The sequence below is a fragment of the Antechinus flavipes genome, chromosome 4 (genome assembly GCF_016432865.1).
Source record: "Antechinus flavipes isolate AdamAnt ecotype Samford, QLD, Australia chromosome 4, AdamAnt_v2, whole genome shotgun sequence".
NCBI classification, from domain to species: Eukaryota; Metazoa; Chordata; class Mammalia; order Dasyuromorphia; family Dasyuridae; genus Antechinus; species Antechinus flavipes.
The window spans coordinates 212096354-212114359 of NC_067401.1; the positions used below are offsets into that span (position 1 = coordinate 212096354).

Consider the following 18006-nt stretch of genomic DNA (forward strand, 5'->3'; position numbering starts at 1 on the left):
ATTGAAAGAAATGCTCAATTTTAATTAGAAGTTAATGAAAATAAAGAGCCAATTCCCCTGTCTCCTATCCAAGTTCTTGAATTCCTGGACCTGAGATTATGAAGTCTTAGTTTAGAAGATGTAGTAGAGCTAAACACTCATATGTAGCCAGTCACTTAGATGTGGTACAGTCTGTATCTTATCCTTACCTACATACTGTCATTTCTACCTCTCAAATTTGCAGTATTTTTTTAATTGACTGTCAGATGAAGTGCAGCCAGCTTGTCAGCTACCTTGTCAACTTTAAGTATGTATCATAAAAGATTAAACATCAGAGGTGGGGGATAAGAGGGTGGGAACTGCCTCATCTCCAGCAAAAGTCAGTCTTTCTGATCTAATACAGTTCTGTACAGCTTCCTCCTGAAGCCGGAGGAACTGAAGAACTGGGCTTGGTCCAATTTTTTTTTTTCTTGGATGGGAAGGGAATAGAAAGATTACTGAAGTTTAGGATCCATTTTTTATAAATCTGCCTTTCTATAGATGTATGGAGCTTGGAAAGCAGTGACTTACTTTTTTTTTTTTCCTAACAGAAGCAAGAAGTTCAGCTGGGTGGAAACAATGTCCTTAGCAATTCTTCTTTCCTGGTTGGTGTTTCTCCAACTCACAGAATCCTGCAAAACCCAATGCCAGGTCAGTCAAAGACTGAGAGGAGAAGAAAGTGTGAGAAATACAGTAGCAGAATGGAAAGAAACTGTGATTTATCATCATAATCAGATCTATATTCATCTAGATGGTGTGATGGAGCCAGATGGAGAGCTTACTTTTAATTTTCAGTAAAAATATTTACATCTTAGATATTAATAGGCAGATACTATAAATATAGAGGCTTGATGTATTGTTTGTCAATTATCCAGACCAAAAAAAAAAAAACAATAGAGAAAATGTTAATAATGCAGATTAAACTCAAAAGTATATACTTTTTTTTTTTGGTGGGGAGAGACCTGGTTATTAAACATTTACTAGTGTACCACTATTTCTATTTCTGTCTAGGAGTGTGGGACTTGGAATCAGGAACATCCTGGTTGGAAAGCAGCCTCTGACACTTACTATATATGTGGTCCTGGATAGTTCCCTTCACTGTTTGTTACCTTAGTTTCCTCATTTATAAAATGGGGCTAATTATAGCCAGGATTATTGTGAGAATCAAATGTAAGCACCTTGCAGATCTCAAATTGCTCTATAAATGTTCATTATTTGTTTCTATTTCTTGGTAGCTCTTCAATCTTTGAAAAGTTGCTTTCCTATCCTGAAATTCAGTATGGCCTATCAACTGAAATTTCAGGCACTTGACATGGAGATAACAATTATATTTTTATTACCTAACTCTTAGGTTGTTATGAGATTCAGCTTGTGTGAGATTGTTTTTTTTACTGTAAAGCATTTGCTTAGATTAAAGAATGCAGTATTTGTGAAGCACTTAGCACAGTACCTGGCATATAGTAGGGCCTAGTCAATGCTTATTCCCTTCCCTCATCTTATCCCCTAACTAGATAAACTATTATTAAATTAAGTGGAAATGTAACATCTATAACTAATTCTCAGTTCTATCTATACACTAGGGAAATTAGTATGGATAAATGAAATCCACATATTTCTGTTATGGGCCAGAACTCTGAAACATATTTCAAAAAACAAAATACTAGAAATTAAGGGAAATATTTAAATATATGTACTTACATATAAATATATATGTCTACATATATTTGGACACACACATATGTGTATATTTATATATATGTATACATATATGTGTATGTGTTTATAAATGCATATATGCACACACACAAAAATACATATATACATACACACATATATACACACTTGACAGGTCTTGGAGGGGGAGTGCATTTTACTCCTTTCTTTCCTCTATTGATGGAAGTGCAACAAGCAGTCAAATGATTAAAATGGAAGGAAAAACTCAAAGCACAAATGATTCACAAATTAGAGCATGAATTTTTAGTTAATTTAAAGTTGACTATGAGTGTTTTCCCTCATGGAAATGTATTTTGAAACTCAAGATTTTCATGAAGTAATAAGGCTTATGAGAACCAAAATGTACATGAAGAAATCAGTTTTCCTAGGTTCTATTTTTAAAAAATATATACTTTTTTTTGTGTTTTTTTTTTTAATGTGACATTTCCCTCTCATGTAGTCCTCTTTCCAGCTCAACCATCCACAACCTGGGTTTTATTTTTAATTGAGTGAATACATTTTTTTTTTTCTTACTAGCCTTTTATTTTTTCCTGGCTAGGCCCTCATTAGGCAAATTAGGGATAATCACACCTTCTTTAATTATTCACAAGGGTGTGGATGATACAGGAGATAAAGTCAATAAATTATCTACAATTGCTTCAGGAGTGAAGGGTGGGGAATTATTTAATTACTATAACATTTTTTATTAATAGAAATAATCATTTCTCATTTAGCTAATAAAAGCAAACCACAATAGAGATAATAATTATAACATTTTACATCTGGGAAGGATTTTTCTAGATCCAGTTTAGTGGAAGTGACTTGCCCAAAGTCACCTCATGGTAAAAATGATTTCCGAAAACAAGTCCTTATGCTTTCCTCAGCAATTCCCTTCTCATAGATTAGATACCAGAGCCTTGGCCTTCAAATCACCTTATTCTTTTTGCTGTACCATGGGAGGTTTCTGACTTCTGGTGGCTATAGTATAGCCCCTGCTTCCACACTTACTACCATTACCTTTCAACCGACCATAACTATGGTTGCTAAACTTAGCACAGAGGCTGGAAGACAGGTAAAATAATCTCTAAATACTTCACATTAAGGTGATTGAAATGTGGGAAGTTGTTTCCATAAAGAAGTGTCAGATCTCATTCCCTGGGAGTTCTGTCTGTTTGCCTCTCAGAAGGGATTCTGGATGGCTAACCAGTTTCTTCCACCATTTGAAAGTAGCTCAACCAGTCTAACAAGGTTTGAGGATCTATTTTCATAGTAAGCATCAGACAGGAGATTTTGTGTAATACATAGATTATGGCGGGAGAATCTGTAATGACTTCTTTCTAGTACATTGTAGCAAACTAGCATTCAGACCAGGTAAAGATACAGTGTAGACCCCTTTCTTAAATGAGCTACACTATTTTATCTTAACTTTAAAAAGTCAAGATTTTCCACTGCATTCAGGGCCATCTCCAATCATCCTGATCTACATCTTGCCATTGGACCCAGATGGCTCTGGAGGAAAAAGTGAGGCAGATGACTTTGCACAGCCCTCCCTCATTTTAATCCAATTCATTTGCACATCATGGCATCATCTCCCTGATGCCGTAGTCCTCTTGGAGAATGAAGGGAGAACAACATTCCTATCTCTTGTGGTAAACAATGTATTATTTCCTCCACCCACTGATAACTGAATTGAATTATGCAATGTTATCTTACTGGGGCCTGTTTAAATAAACCATTCAAGAGGCTAATTCAATTCCTAATATAATTGAAGGTATTTGATTATTTTGGGATATGGTTCTTAATTTGAGTTGCAGAACCTGATCCTATCAAGATTCCATTTCCAACCATTTCCAGTCTTTGTTCCTTGTTCTCCCATCACCCTGCTCTTTTTGCTACATCTAGACCAGGAGCTCCTGTGGAGGTTTTAGTTTTGGTGTTTTCAGAGTAAACTTCAGAGGGTCAGACTTTTGGTGTTTTCTGAGTAAACATCAGTGTGGGATCCAGAATTCTAGGTCTTTCTTGATCTTTTATGTCTACAATATTTTCATTTTTAAAATGTTACTGACACAGATAAATAAATGGACCCTGAAATTAGCAATCTGAAGAGAGTGACTACAACTACATTTATGTACTTGTCTAATTTCCTCTTAGTTCTGGATAGATCCCAAATTTCATTTTAATTTTTTGGAAAAGGGATAGATTTTAAGGGAAAGATAATGTAATAACATCATACAGATCACTGCAAATAATAACAGATCCATGATTGCTCATTTTGGGTTCTTAGTAGCCATTGATGTCAAGTAGGATCCTGAAACTCAAGTGTCTGCTACATTTGTAAGGCAATCTAGATGGGGATGGGAAGTTGGGCGTGGCCTCAGTTTATGGTCAGGCAGGGTTATGTTATGACTACCCTTATTTTATTACATTTTTTTCCCAGTAGAAGTAGTGAAAAAGGCAAGAAAATGTTTTCTTGCCTTTTTCACTACTTCTACTGGAAACAACAACAACAACAACAACAACAACAACAACAAAGTCCCCATGTTAGCCATATCCAAAAACATATATATCTTATGCTGTACCCTGTCAGAAAGTGTGGTCTGCTTTATCATCAGTCCTTGGAATTATGATTGGTCACTGTGTTGATTAGAGTTTGTAGATCTTTCAAATTGTTTTATCTTTGCAATGATGTAGTTATTGTATAAATTGTTCTCCTGGTTCTGCTTCCATTTTAAACCTGTTGTCCCAGGTTACTCCGAAATCATCTCTTTTGCCCTTTCTTTCATTACAATAGTATAACATTACATTCATATACCATAATTTGTTCAGTCATTCCCCAATTGACAGATACCCCTTTGTTTCCAGTTCCTGTTATAAAAAGAGCAGCTATATATACTTTTGTACATACAAGTGCTTTTCCTTTTTCTCTAATCCATGCACAGGTTAGTATAATTTGGAGATAATCTCAATTTATTTTCTAGAATGGCTGGACTAATTTCCAGCTCCACTATTAATATGCCTATTTTCCCATAGCCTCTCCAACATTTGTCCTTTTACTTTTTAAAAAATCAACTTTGCCAATCTGTTGTAGACCCCAAAATTAATAGAGAGCTAAAAGTAATCTTAGAGATCATCCAGTCCAACCAGTATTTCAACAGTTCATAACATTTATAATATCTCTGGCATGTGATCACTCAACTTCTTATCAAAAATTTCCATTGAGGAAGAACTCTCTACCTAGTAAGATACCCCATTCTGCTTTTGGAAAGTTCTAAATTATTAGGAAAATTTTCCTTCTAGAAAGCTTAAATCTTCCTCTCTGAAAACTGCAACTTGCATATGTTGCTTTTCTGGAGTTATTTGGAACAAGTGTGATAATTTTTACATGTGACAGCTATAATGTTCCATCTAGTCATCTTTCTAGATTAATATCCCATGTTCTTTCAGTGGATTCTCATTTGGCATGGTTTTTGACTTCCTTATCACCTTTGGTTGTCTTCTTTTTGATTCAGCCCAATTTAGAAATATACTTTTTAAAATATGGTGCCAGGGACTTAACATAATATGCCAGGGCTTATGGGACATTTTAAAATTCTCATCAGGAAGAAAAAACAATTGGAATACTCCATCTTTCTTGAGAAGATTTGGGGAGAGGGTGAAATTTGAAGCAACCATATATTTAAATACCTCCTCCAGCTGGTGGACTTTAATCATATATGCAGAAATTAGGATTCATTCATTCAACAATAACAAACAGTATTAGGGGTATATTTTGTGTCTTTGGTATCTATTGTGCCTTTCTGGGGAGCAGAAGGTAAGATAAGGAAGTTAGAAGATGTGAGGAAAAATATTGTGCTCAAGATGTTTAGAATATTGTTGGCATAAGGGGATTGGGATATGAGCAAAGATGGTTCAGTATTAGGGCATGCACAGGTATCTTTTCCTTATGCTACTTCATGGTAAACTATATTAGATATATACCAACATTTATGGGATACAGCCAAAACAGATCTTAGGGGAAATGTTATATCTCTAAATGCTTGCATGAATAAAGTAGAGAAATAAAAGACCAATGAGTTGAGCATGCAACCAAAAAAAAAAAAAAAAAAAGCTAAAAAAAGAACAAATTAAAAATCCCCAATTAAATACCAAATTAGAAATTCTTAAAATCAAAGGAGATGTTAATAAAATTGAAAGAAAGAAAACTATTAAACTAATAAATAAAAATAATAGCTGATTTTATGAAAAAAATCAATAAAATAGCTAAACCCTTGGTTAATGTGATTTAAAAAATAATGCAGACTATATTAGATATTCTGTTGTTAGAGGTTTAAATAACAATATAGGTTGATATCTGTATTGCATCTCATATATCATCCCTCATGATAGTCAATTAAAGGCTACATTATCCATTTTACCCATAATTATTCAATACTTCCCATTCTACCCTCTTCTACCTCTACTGTATCATTTGTGGGCCTCTCAATATGGTAATAACTTAATTTAGTGTGTCCATGAACTGAGAAAGTGAAATTCTTTCTTCTTCTCCCTCTCCCCACTTTCTAACAACATAAATGTGGCAGATACCAGGGAGTTCTAGGGAAATGATTAGTAAGAGTTCCCTTCCCTTTTCATTTTTTTTTTTCTGGGACAGAGAGAGTCATCCAGGCAGAACAATGATAAACTCATTATTATTTGCACTGATCTATATGACAGATCTCATTACATTATCTTTCCCATAATATCCACTCCTCTTCCAAACATCTTTATTAAAGAGCATCAGTATCTTTTTAGTCATCCATAAATCATCTTCTACTTGTCACAATTTTCCAAATCTCATAATTTTATTATCTATAATATTTCTCCCACCTGTCCTGTTCCTTCTGTTTACTGGATCACCATCCTAGTTTAAGTTCTACTCATCTCTCACCTGCCCTAACTGCCATTGTTTCCCGATCTTAAAAGTTGCCCCACTTGAACTCATCTTTCATTTACGTTCAAAAGAGATTTTCCTAAAATACAGATTTGACCATGTCAAATATTTTCTCCAGTTAATGCAGTTTATAAACCATCTATTCCTTTGTATTTAGGGTTACTGTTCTGGATATCTCGTCTAGTATTCATTACAGGTAGTCCAACCACTATACTGGAGTCCTTCCTTTCATTCTCCTGATACGTAAGATTCTCATGCAGGCTATTCCTTGCACTCACCATAGAATAGGTCTATAATTTTTCATCCTATATTTCTTTGATGACATACTTTATGCAACATGTTGAATACATATTTTCAGGTATGGTCTTTCCTCCCTTCCTTTCCTCCCTCTCACCTTCCTTTTCTTCATTTCTCTCTTCCTTCCTCCCTCTCCCACTTCCCTTTGAGACAGGAGAAGGGCTTGAAAGGCTAGGCAAAAAAGAAAAAAGAAGGGCATTGAAAAATTTTAAATATAAATAAGAGAACAGAAGATGACCAAAAAGAAATATAGATAAGCATGACAGATTTGTAAGTATCCCAAAGGTTCCCAGTTTAAAGACAATTTCAGGAATATAAAAGCTTTATTTGAATTTCTTGAACATTAATGTATTGCATCTGTGACTTTTATGTATGACGCTTGATAGAGGATGTCCTTTTACCTGGCCACTTCATTTATCAGCTCTATCTCCATTAGATTTTTTTTCTTATGAGTCACAAAAAAACTCTGGTATTAAAACTTTATTTTGGGGGGGTTATCTCAAGACTAGGATTATAGATACAACTCTTTTAAGTCTCTGAGCAACATCTGATGAAAGTTTTACAAAGTTTAAAAATCAATTAGAATGATGAATAGCCCAATATAAAGTATGAGTTAAATTTTAATGAGGAATATAACAATATCTTAAAATTTTAATTAACCTTTCAATTTTGGGGGGTAATTTTGTATTATTTATACTTCTGGAGTTATTAAAGTTTAAAACTAACTAAGTTTTGAGATACTATAAGTGTATATATGTATATATACACTCATCTACACATGTATATGTAGTATTGAACACTTACATATATATATATACCTGCACATACATACATACATACATACATACCTTTGTGGTCTGCCTGCTTTAAATCTTTCCCCATCCCAATTCATCCTCCATTCATCGAGCAAATTGATTTGCCTAAAGTTCAGGTTTCTATCTAATAAACTTCTGTGATTGCCCATTTCCTCCATCATCAAATACAATACTTGTCATTGAAAGTCCTCTATAACTGACTCCTTCACTTTTCCTGTCTTCTTAAACCTTACTCCTGCCATGCACTCTTTGATCCAGTGTGACATTGGCCTTTAAGAACAAGACATTCCATTTTTTGATTCCAGGCATTTCTTTTCTTGGAACATTCTCCCATTTCATTTCTACTTGCTGACTTCCCTATCTTTCTAAAGGGAGTATTTCTCAATCCCTCTTATTTCTAGTACCTCTATCTTTTAATTATTTCCTATTTATCTTGAATATGAGTTGTTTACATGCATTTATTTGCTTCTTTTTTCCCTCATTAGATAGCTCTATTGGGGCAGGGACTGTCTTTTGTACTTAAAAAATAATCCTCGGCATTTAGCATAGTGCCTGTCAAGTAGAAGATTTTTAATAAATTTCTTTTCACTATTTATCCACACATATGTAAAAGAAATATCAATTTATATATCATTTGTTAAGGATGTATTTTATATTTATATTTAATTATCCAATATGTGTATATATTTAACATCCATTCATTATATATTCACATATCATGAAAGAACATGTTTAATGCATATTATACTTATATATCCACTTATTTATTAAATGCTATGTGACAGATACTATGCAAAGTGTTGAGATTAAGCAAGGGAACAAAATTCTCCTTAAGAAGTTTACACCCCAATGGAGTACACATAAAAGATATTTAAAATGTAGTGTATAATTCTCTTTTCCTGTTTTATTTTATGTATGGAAATTTTCACTTATGTGGCATTTATTAAGTTCAGGATAAAAACAGCTAAAATTATATTATGTATACAGATAATTAAATACAAGATTTGGAGGGAGGAGAGAGCACTAACAGCTGAGGACATCTGAGAAGGCTTCATGTAGGAGATGACATCTAGGTTTAGTCTTTAGTGAAGATAAGGTTCCGTGTTTCCCCGATAATAAGACACTGTCTTATTATTTTTTTGGACAGAAAAACACCAGAGGGCTTATTTTCAGGGGAGGGCTTATTTTAATGAACATTGACAGCAATTTTAATAAACAGGTAAATGTGAACAAAAAAAAGTACCTTTATTATTACATTATTACATACCGGATTTTTATGTTGTCCTGCCTCAGTCTCCTCCATGGCACTGCTCTCAATGGCGCCAGCAAGCAAATCACTGGGGAAGAACAGGATGATGCGCTCACTGCTGCAGCTCTGATTGGATGCAGCTCGGAGAGCGGCGTGCGTTTCACTGGGAGTGGGGGAGGGTGCATACAAAGGCTACCGTAATGTAGCGTGTAGCGCAGGGGATCACCTTCACTACAGTAGCAATCTCAATAGGGCTTATTTTTGGGGGAGGGCTTATTTTAGAGGAATCTTACAGTAAGGGGAGGGCTTATTTTCGGGATAGGTCTTATTATCGGGGAAACACAGTATTAGAGAGGCAGAGGTGAGGAAAGACTCTACTCCAAGCATTTATTTAGTCATGCAGAAGGAAGGAAATTGGAATGCCAAATCTGGAAAAGAGCTTTTAGTTCTGTTTGGTTGGAATGACAAATTTTTGGAAGGGAATAATATGAAATAAATCTAAAAAGATAAAGTAGAGCCAGATTGTGAAAAGCTTTCTACAGACTAAGTTTGTATTTTATCCTAGAGACAATGGGAAATCATGGAAGGTTTTTGAACAGCAAAATGACTTGAACAGTTTTATATCTTAGGAAGATGATTTTAGTAGCTGCATGGAAGATGGTTTGGGGAAGGGAGAAACTGGAAGCAGGAAGACTAATTAGGAACTATTACAATAGTGCCCATGTGAATGGAGGGCAGGGATGGATGTGAGATTTATTATACAAGTAAAATCAAGACGGCACCTGATTTGATGAGGGATGAGTAACGAGGGATGAAGAAAAGCTAGAGTTCTCATGGACATTATAGAGAATAATATACAGTGCATTCATTTAAAATGGGAAGTCTGGAGCAGAGATTTAATGGAGAAGATAATGAGATGCATTTTGGATATATTAATTGTGAGATGGTGGACAGGACATCAAGGTAAAAATGTCGTGCAGGTAGTTGGCAATAGTTTTGTATTGCCTCTTGAGGATATTGAATAATAGCAACTGTAAGCATTATCATCTCATCAGTCATGTGCATTAGATACTATAAGTATTTTCATCACCACTTTGTATGTAAGGTAATTGAGGCCTCAGGGATTTACCCAGGATTACATAACTAATAGGTATCAGAATTGGGATAGAAACTCAGCTCCTCTTTTTGGTCATCAAAATAGAATTATTAAAAAAAATTATCACTCATTTCATCTTTATTTTATCCTTTTGGCATGTATGAAGTTTTCAGGAGGACCAGCACTTCTGGTGTGAGGGCTTGCTGAGCTTTTTTCAGGTGTATTTAATCACCTTTCCTGTTCGCCTGATTTACCCAACTCTCACCTGTGGTTCAAAAAAAAAAAATACTGTAGCACGAATAAGGACCACAACATGGTAAAATGTCTCAGGAGATGGGCTTGAAGCTCCAGGCCTCAAACCTATCAGTGAGATAGGGGAACTTACAAGCATGTGAAGACTGTCTCAGAGGAATGGGTGAGTGAGAACAATTTGTTCAAATGGCCATGAAGTTATCTGAAGCAGGTGCTGTAAAGTGCTTAGAGTTTGGTCAATCACTGAAAACACCAAAGTCATCTATTGTCTCCCAGGCCATCACCAATCAAATCATCCTGCTTTTTGTCTTCCCATCATACTTCAATGACTCAGGAAAAGATAGTGAAACTGATGACTTTGTTCAAATCTGCATCGGTTAAATCTAACTCATGTACAAATCAAATCATCACCATTATGTCATTGGTCTCTTTAAGCGTGAATTACAAGTAACATCTTATTTTTTTAAATGCCCATTTTGTGTATTTTTTAGTGTACATAATATGCCAGAATAATAGTTTATGAGCATAATATGTAAACGAATAAATATACACTTATATTGCCATGTGCATTACAAAATATTTTGTGATAGAGGTGTATAATCAAAAAGTATTTTCAGATCACTTTCTAAGAGTACTGAAAAACTGGCAGGTGTGATTGCTGAGATGATGTGAGTGAACTTTGGAAGATTATGGAGTATGGAAAAGATTCCTCAGGATTGGAGAAAGGCAAATGTTCTTTTTTTTCTAATTTTCAAAAAGGAAATAAAATAGATCCTGCAAATTATGGACCACTAAATTTGTCTTCTAATTGTTGCAAAACTGTAAAACACATCATTAAGAGAATAATACATGAAATGGTCCCCACTAAAAGATGATATGATTTCATTATGAATAAGTCATCTCAAACTTATCTAATTTTTTTGATAATTAGATGAAGGAACTGCTTTATATATAGCTCACTGAAATTTTAGTTAAGTATTTGATAAAAAAAATCTCTCGTGTTGTGTTTGTTGATAACATGGAGAGAAAGATAGAACATAATAAGTGAATTAGGAACATGAATAACCAGAATAAAAGAGCAGTTATTATTTAGTCAGTGTCAATGTGGAAAGAGTTCTTTCTCTTGAGGACATGCCTTTGGACTCTGATGTCCAGCTGTTTAATCAATGATCTATAAAGCTAGAGAAAGTATGTGTGTGAAATATGAGGATAATACAAAATACAAGTGGGATAGTTAACATAATTAGATGGCATTCTGGATCCAAAAGGATTTCAAGAAGTTAGAGTGGAAGAATAAGTCCAATAAAATAAAAATGAATAGGGATGAATGTCAAATTCTGTATTTGTTTTCAAAATATCAACTTTTAGGGAGAGGTGTTTGAGGCATAAATTCTGAAAATAAGCTATGCACTTAGTTTTCTATAAGTTTCAATATAATTCAATAGTATGTTATAACAGTCAAAATAACTAATGCTCGCCTTAGCTATGCTGAGAAGGGTAAAGGACAGAATGTTAAAAAAAAAAAAAAAAGAGTTCTGCTGTCCACTGCCCTCAGTGGGCCACATCTGGTTTACTGTGATCAATATTGTACTTCAGGAAAGGTACAAATGAACTGGGACTTTTCCAGTGAAAAATGAAGCAGAGTGACAAAAAAGCAACCAAGAATATTCCATAACAAATCAGTTATTAATCAATTAAGCATTTTAAAACATCTACAGTATTGCTTGCTATATATTAGGTATAAAAAGAATACATAGATTAAATGATTGATTAGTGCCTCCATGGGACTTATATATATCTCTCTTTCTGTCTCTGTCTGTCTCTGTCTTTGTCTCTCTCTCTCTCTCTCTCTCTCTCTCTCTCTCTCTCTCTCTCTCTCTCTCTCTCTCTCTCTCTCTCTCCCTCTCTCTCTCAATATATAAAAACCCAACTAAATGATAAATATATGCCAACCAAATACAAGGTGGGTTGGTTGTTGTTCTTCATTCTTGAAGAGGACCAAAATGAGGACCTATATTAGAATTGAGTTAGTGTGTCTGATTGTAGCTGGTCAGACCAATATGAGCTTAGAGTGCTCTGCCATGAATTGGACACAAATAGTCCTTAGGAATATTTGAGGTGAATTCTCTAACTTTGTGCATCTCATGTTTCTTCTGGGCTAATTCAATTCTACTTTGCTCACAGAGCACAGCACCTTCTTTTATAAGAGCACATCATGCTAGGAGGTCCTGTGCCAGTGTCTCCCATGACATACAATTGATTCTAAAGTTCTTAAGAAATATCTTGAAAGAGGGAATTTTAAATGGGAAGCATGGTCAGCTGGTAGAGGAAATGGTAAACTACTCTAATATCTTTGCCAAGAAAACCCCAAATAGTATCACACAGTATTGCATATGCTGAAAAATGACTAAATAACAGCGAAACTATCAGCTGGAATATCAGTCGAAAGAACTAAGGATGTAAAAAGAAGGTAAGATAGAAGAAAGGAACAAAGAAAAGAAAAAAGAAAAGGAGAAGAGATCAAAGGGATGTATTTATGTGAAGGACAAATTACATTAGTTTTATTTGGTCCCACAGGGACAAATTGGAAGCAAGGGTTGGGAGTTGTGAAGGGGCAGATTTAAGTTTGATCTCAGAACAAATAATGCAAAACAAAAATTTTCTTAACAAATAGAGCTATCCTGAGATAAGCTGCTAAGGAGTTAATGGTTTCCCTTTCATTATGGCAGCCAGGTAGTATTAGTGGAATCAGGAAAACTTGAGTTCAAACCTAGCTCCAGGCAATTACTAGGTGTGTGATTAACCCTTGACAAGTCACTTATTCTCTGTCTGTTTCAGTTTCTTCATCTTGAAAATGTGCATAATAATTAAGAATATAGGTATTCTAGGGTGGTTGTGAAAATATTTGTAAAATACTTTGCTAAGTTGAAAGTGCTGTATAAATGCTAACTAGCTACTGATATTAGTTATATTCTTATCATTAGAGGTATTGGTGCTTGGTCATCACTTGTTAGAGGAAGTTATAGAAGGAGTTGGTGATTTTTGAACTTCATTCTAGTTGTTAGCTTCTTTGATTCTGAGATTCTGTGACTCCAAGACCAATGTTCTTTTCATTATATTGTTCTGAGTTGCAAAGGTCGGAAAGAAAATCTGGCTATGGTAGCCATGTCTCTTTTTTTTTTTTTTCAGTTCCATGGAAAGCTCCTCCACAAAAGTAATAGAAATTAGAAGTAGTTTTGTTTTATGTCTAGAGTTAAATATACAATTGCCTTTTAAATAATGCAATTTTAACTTGATCTCATTTATTTTTTCCTCTAGGTTGTTAATAAAGACAAGGTACAGATGACTAACAAAACACAAGGTATGCTAATTGAAATTATTAATTAATAATCAAGACAGATAATCCATTTTGCTAGAAGGATCATGGTTGATGCTTTCTGTTCATCCAAGTGATACAAGTAGACTTAGGTACCCAAAGGTCACAATAAAAAAGAACACAAGAATTTCTCTTGTCATTGTCCAATCAGGAGGAGGGAAAATGGATTGGGGAACAGGCAGGAAGATTGAGGGCAGGGGAAGCACTTACTGTAACATCTATTCTTTCTTGACCCTGAAGTGTCTGATAGACCCTCCTGAGTATCAATCAGGCTGGAGATGGGATGAGCCCTGGTTTTAAAATTAGAATATATGGGATGAAAACCCTGAGCATGCTGCCACTTATGTGACCTAAGAGAATCATTTTTTAAAATCTCTCTGGCTCTGTTTTCCCATCTACAAAATGAGGGAGTCATACTTGGTGAAGTATCTTTGAGCTCCATACTCTATGATTTGGAGCATCACCTCAGCAAGAACAAGGAATGTGTTAGAACCAATTCATACTAGCTCATGAGAGTCAACTGTTGCATTTTTAGTATGAGTATTTACATGTTGGAAATTTCAAATGATACAGATTTTGTGGATAATATAGATATATAATATATAAAGTGTTGGATAAAATGTTAATAACAAAGATTAAATTTAAAATGTCTTGTACATAATTTATTTTGAAAGCTGGTTGACAAACACTTATCATCATGCTATTGGCTAGAATTCTACCTCCATTGGATATATGGAATTCTTCTCAACCTTTGTATTTTCCCCATCCAAGAAATCAATGTACCTAAGAATGGCAGCAGGAAGTATCTGGAAGTTCCATTCCTTTGAAGGCAAAATCTGCATCTTACTGTGATATTTTGCTGCATCCTACAACTTTAGTGGACATAATGTCCAATGATGCCTAACAGTGGTCATATTCATATATTATATATATATGACCCCAGCCTTCTTCTTCTTCCTCCTCCTCTTCCTCCTGTGTTCATCCACTCATGCTTCAGGAGTCATTTCTTCGATATGAATGATGAGTCAAAATAAGTAAAATAACAAAATCTAAGAATTGTAACTCTCTCTTTATAGTTCAATATAGAATTTCACTCTGGTCAGTCATTTCAGCCATTCAGTTTGGAATGGACTTTTCCCAGCTTCTCATTTTAGAGGCCCAGAGATGTGGAATGTCTTGTCCAAATTCATGTAACTTAGGCAGTTAGTGGCAAAGTAGATAATGTGCTATATGTAACTGGTATCAGGAAGGTCTGAGTTAAAATCTGACCTTAGATACTTAGTAATTGTGTGACTTTGGACAAGTCATTTATCCCCTCTCTGCATCAGTTTCTTCAATTATAAAATTGGGATACTAATAGCATCTGTTTTCCAGAGTTGTGAAAATCAAAAGTGCTTAGTGCAGCAACTGTCTTGGAGAAGTGCCTTCTAATAATAAATGTTTATTTCCTTTTCTTCCCTTTTAGTAGTAGAACTAGAACTAATTCTTTGGCCTCTTCTTGATGATATTTTTCCATTTTCTTGTCCCAACAGATTGTAAAGTCCCTTGTATTGAAAATTCCCACTGCTTTAAGAACTGTTCTGCAAAGATGGAGGGGAACATAGGGTTTTTATGCAAGAATAAAAAATGGCAGAAATCCACAGATACTTGCAGAACTCTTAATGTCTTCAGCATTTTTGAGGTAATATTCTTGTTCTTATTGATTAGTCTTTTTTTTTTTTTAATTACAAATTTAAGTTACAGAGTATTGTCTGAAAAAAAGCAAGGGGCCTGAATGGCATTGGCTCATAATACTTGAGATTAGCCTTTGTCTTTTCACAAAATTTACCTGGGCAATAATTCAGGGCTGAGTCCTTAATTTTTCAGATAAACAACAATTTCCTCTCCTCCATATAACTTAATTGTGACACAGTAATAAGCCTGGAAGGAGCCTATATCTTTTTACCTATCTCTTCAGAAAGATATATGTATCATTTTAGCAGTAAGCAAAATATAGCTTAATACTCCATTAAGAATTTTAGGACACCTTGTATTTATATTCCATTAGTCACATATTTATAAGAATTCGAATTCTCATTTTTTCTTTTCTCATTTCTTCCACTTTTTTTTCCCACATACTCTTTTACCTAATTTTGTTGAATGTCTGTCTCTGACCCTAACTAACAAACAAGTTTAGCTTGTTGGTGATTGGGGTCAATTAATAGGTCATAAAGGAAAGAAGTCTCTTGAGGGAGAAAAGTAAGATCTAAATCATGATCAGAAAGACTTGATAGAAAGGTTTGCCAAGACAAGAGGAATTCATAAGGTAGCCAACCCAATCCAATGACAAGGAAAGTATTGGGGATACATGACAAAGGAAGTCAGGAAGTAATAGCAAGGAGATGATTGTCTCACACAAATTCACTAAGATGCTGTTCCTTTTTGTTGTCGTTGTTGTTGTGTGATAGCCATAACTGCTACGTGCATGCAGTAGATAGAATGCTCTCAGGAAGATCTCAGTTCAAATCCAGCCTCAAATACTTAATAGCAGCATGGCCTCTGTCTGCCTCAATATCCTTTATGTGGTATAAATAAGTTCTAGAATTGTTGTGAGGATCAAATGAGTTAATATTAAGTTCTTAGCACAATGTTTGTTGTTGTTGATCAGTTGTGTACAACTTTTTGTGATCCCATGGTCTTGACAATATTGTCTATGGGATTTTCTTGGTAAAGGTACTAGAGTATTTTGCCATTTCTCACTCCAGCAAATTAAAGTGAGAAGAGGTTGATTGACTTGCTCAGGGTCACATACCTAGTAAGTAACCAGAGATCAGATTTGAATTCAGGTCTTCCTGAATACACACACATACACACATATAAATTTATTTGCTATAGTCTTGGACAGGTTCCTCTCCTGACTTTCCTAGTAAGATTCTATGCCTTCTTTTAGGTACATGTTCTGATGGGCATTTGAGCATAGCAGTAGGAAATATAGATTTGAATGTCCTTTGGGAATCAATGAGATAATGCATATAGAGTATTTTGAAAACCTTTGCCATATAAATCTCAATGATTTTGTCTTATTCATTTCATCTTTTTTGATGGAGTTAAAAAAGAAATTTATCCCAAGTCATTATTCCTATAATTGTTCCTTTATATTTCATGTTCCATGGACAAGTATACAGGTAGATAAAATGATTTTTTTTTGGAAATTGATTAAAAGTTTGGGGATGTAAATCTATCTTCTCTAGGCTTATTGAAATTACCTTTGAATGAATTGAATAACAGAAAGGATAAAGAGGAAAAATATATGCTTTTTTCTGTTCCTACATGGTTTTGATTTTTTCTGGTAGAAGAATTTTTAAAGCTCTATGTAGTTTGGAGATTGTGAGGATTTGATAAGCAACACATTCAAAATGTTTTAAATTTTTATTGGTCTCAATTTTATGTAGTCTCTGAAGAATTAAAACATGAATATCACAGTAAACAAATGCTGAACAGGCAGCATATAGTTTGAGGAATTTCAAAGGTCAGAAATAAAAAAAATGTCATCAGAGAAAAGTATTAAAAGAGAAAATGAGCTGGTTACATACAAAGGGTAGTACAGATGGACACTCTGAGTGTTCCCTTGGTAACTTTAAAATGCCTGGAGAAAGTGTTAAAGATCTTATAGTATGTTGGATATTTTCCCTGTAGCAACTTTATGGGACAACAGACACAAAAGTTGCACAGATGAGATGGTATGGATTGGTTGCATATGACCTCATTAGAAGGAACTTCCAGATTTATGAGATCAGGGTTATTTGCATATTTCAGTTCTGCACAAGATTGTGAACAGTAGTGTTTTTCTTTCTGTGATAATGTTCTAGTTTTATTGTTGTTCAGTTTTTCAGTTGACTCCATATTTTTGTGCCCCTTTGAGTTTTTTTTTTTTTTTTTTGTTTTTTTTTTTTTTTTGGCAAAGATACTAGAATGATTTACCATTTTTTTTTTTTTCTGCAGTGGATTAAGTCAAACAGAAATTAAATGGCTTGACCATTTGTCTAAGGTCATATTTGAATTCAAGTCTTCCTGATTCCAGGCCCATCATTTTATCCACTGAGCCACCTTGCGATTTCCTGAAATTATTCTGTAGCCTTCCTTAGGCTAGCATACCAAATAACATAAATGTCTTTGAAATTTTAAATGGTATAAATTTTTTTTGTTGCTGTTTATTATGTCTGACTTCATAAATTCATTTGGAGTTTTCTTGGAAAAGATACTGAGAGTCTTTTGCCTTTT

The 18006-nt window shown here is 34.4% G+C and overlaps 1 protein-coding gene across 2 annotated transcripts in view; it reads left to right on the forward strand.

Moving 5' to 3' along the window:
* Window positions 1–414: 414 nt before the first annotated feature.
* Window positions 415–18006, forward strand: part of ADGRF2 (adhesion G protein-coupled receptor F2) — a 32122-nt gene continuing 14530 nt past the window's right edge. For both annotated transcript variants that reach the window (XM_051997114.1, XM_051997115.1), the window contains exons 1-3: window positions 415–669; window positions 13689–13731; window positions 15279–15427. In XM_051997114.1, coding sequence (XP_051853074.1) covers window positions 520–669; window positions 13689–13731; window positions 15279–15427 — 342 coding nt within the window. In that variant the 5' untranslated portion in view covers window positions 415–519. The remainder of the gene's footprint in view (window positions 670–13688; window positions 13732–15278; window positions 15428–18006) is intronic.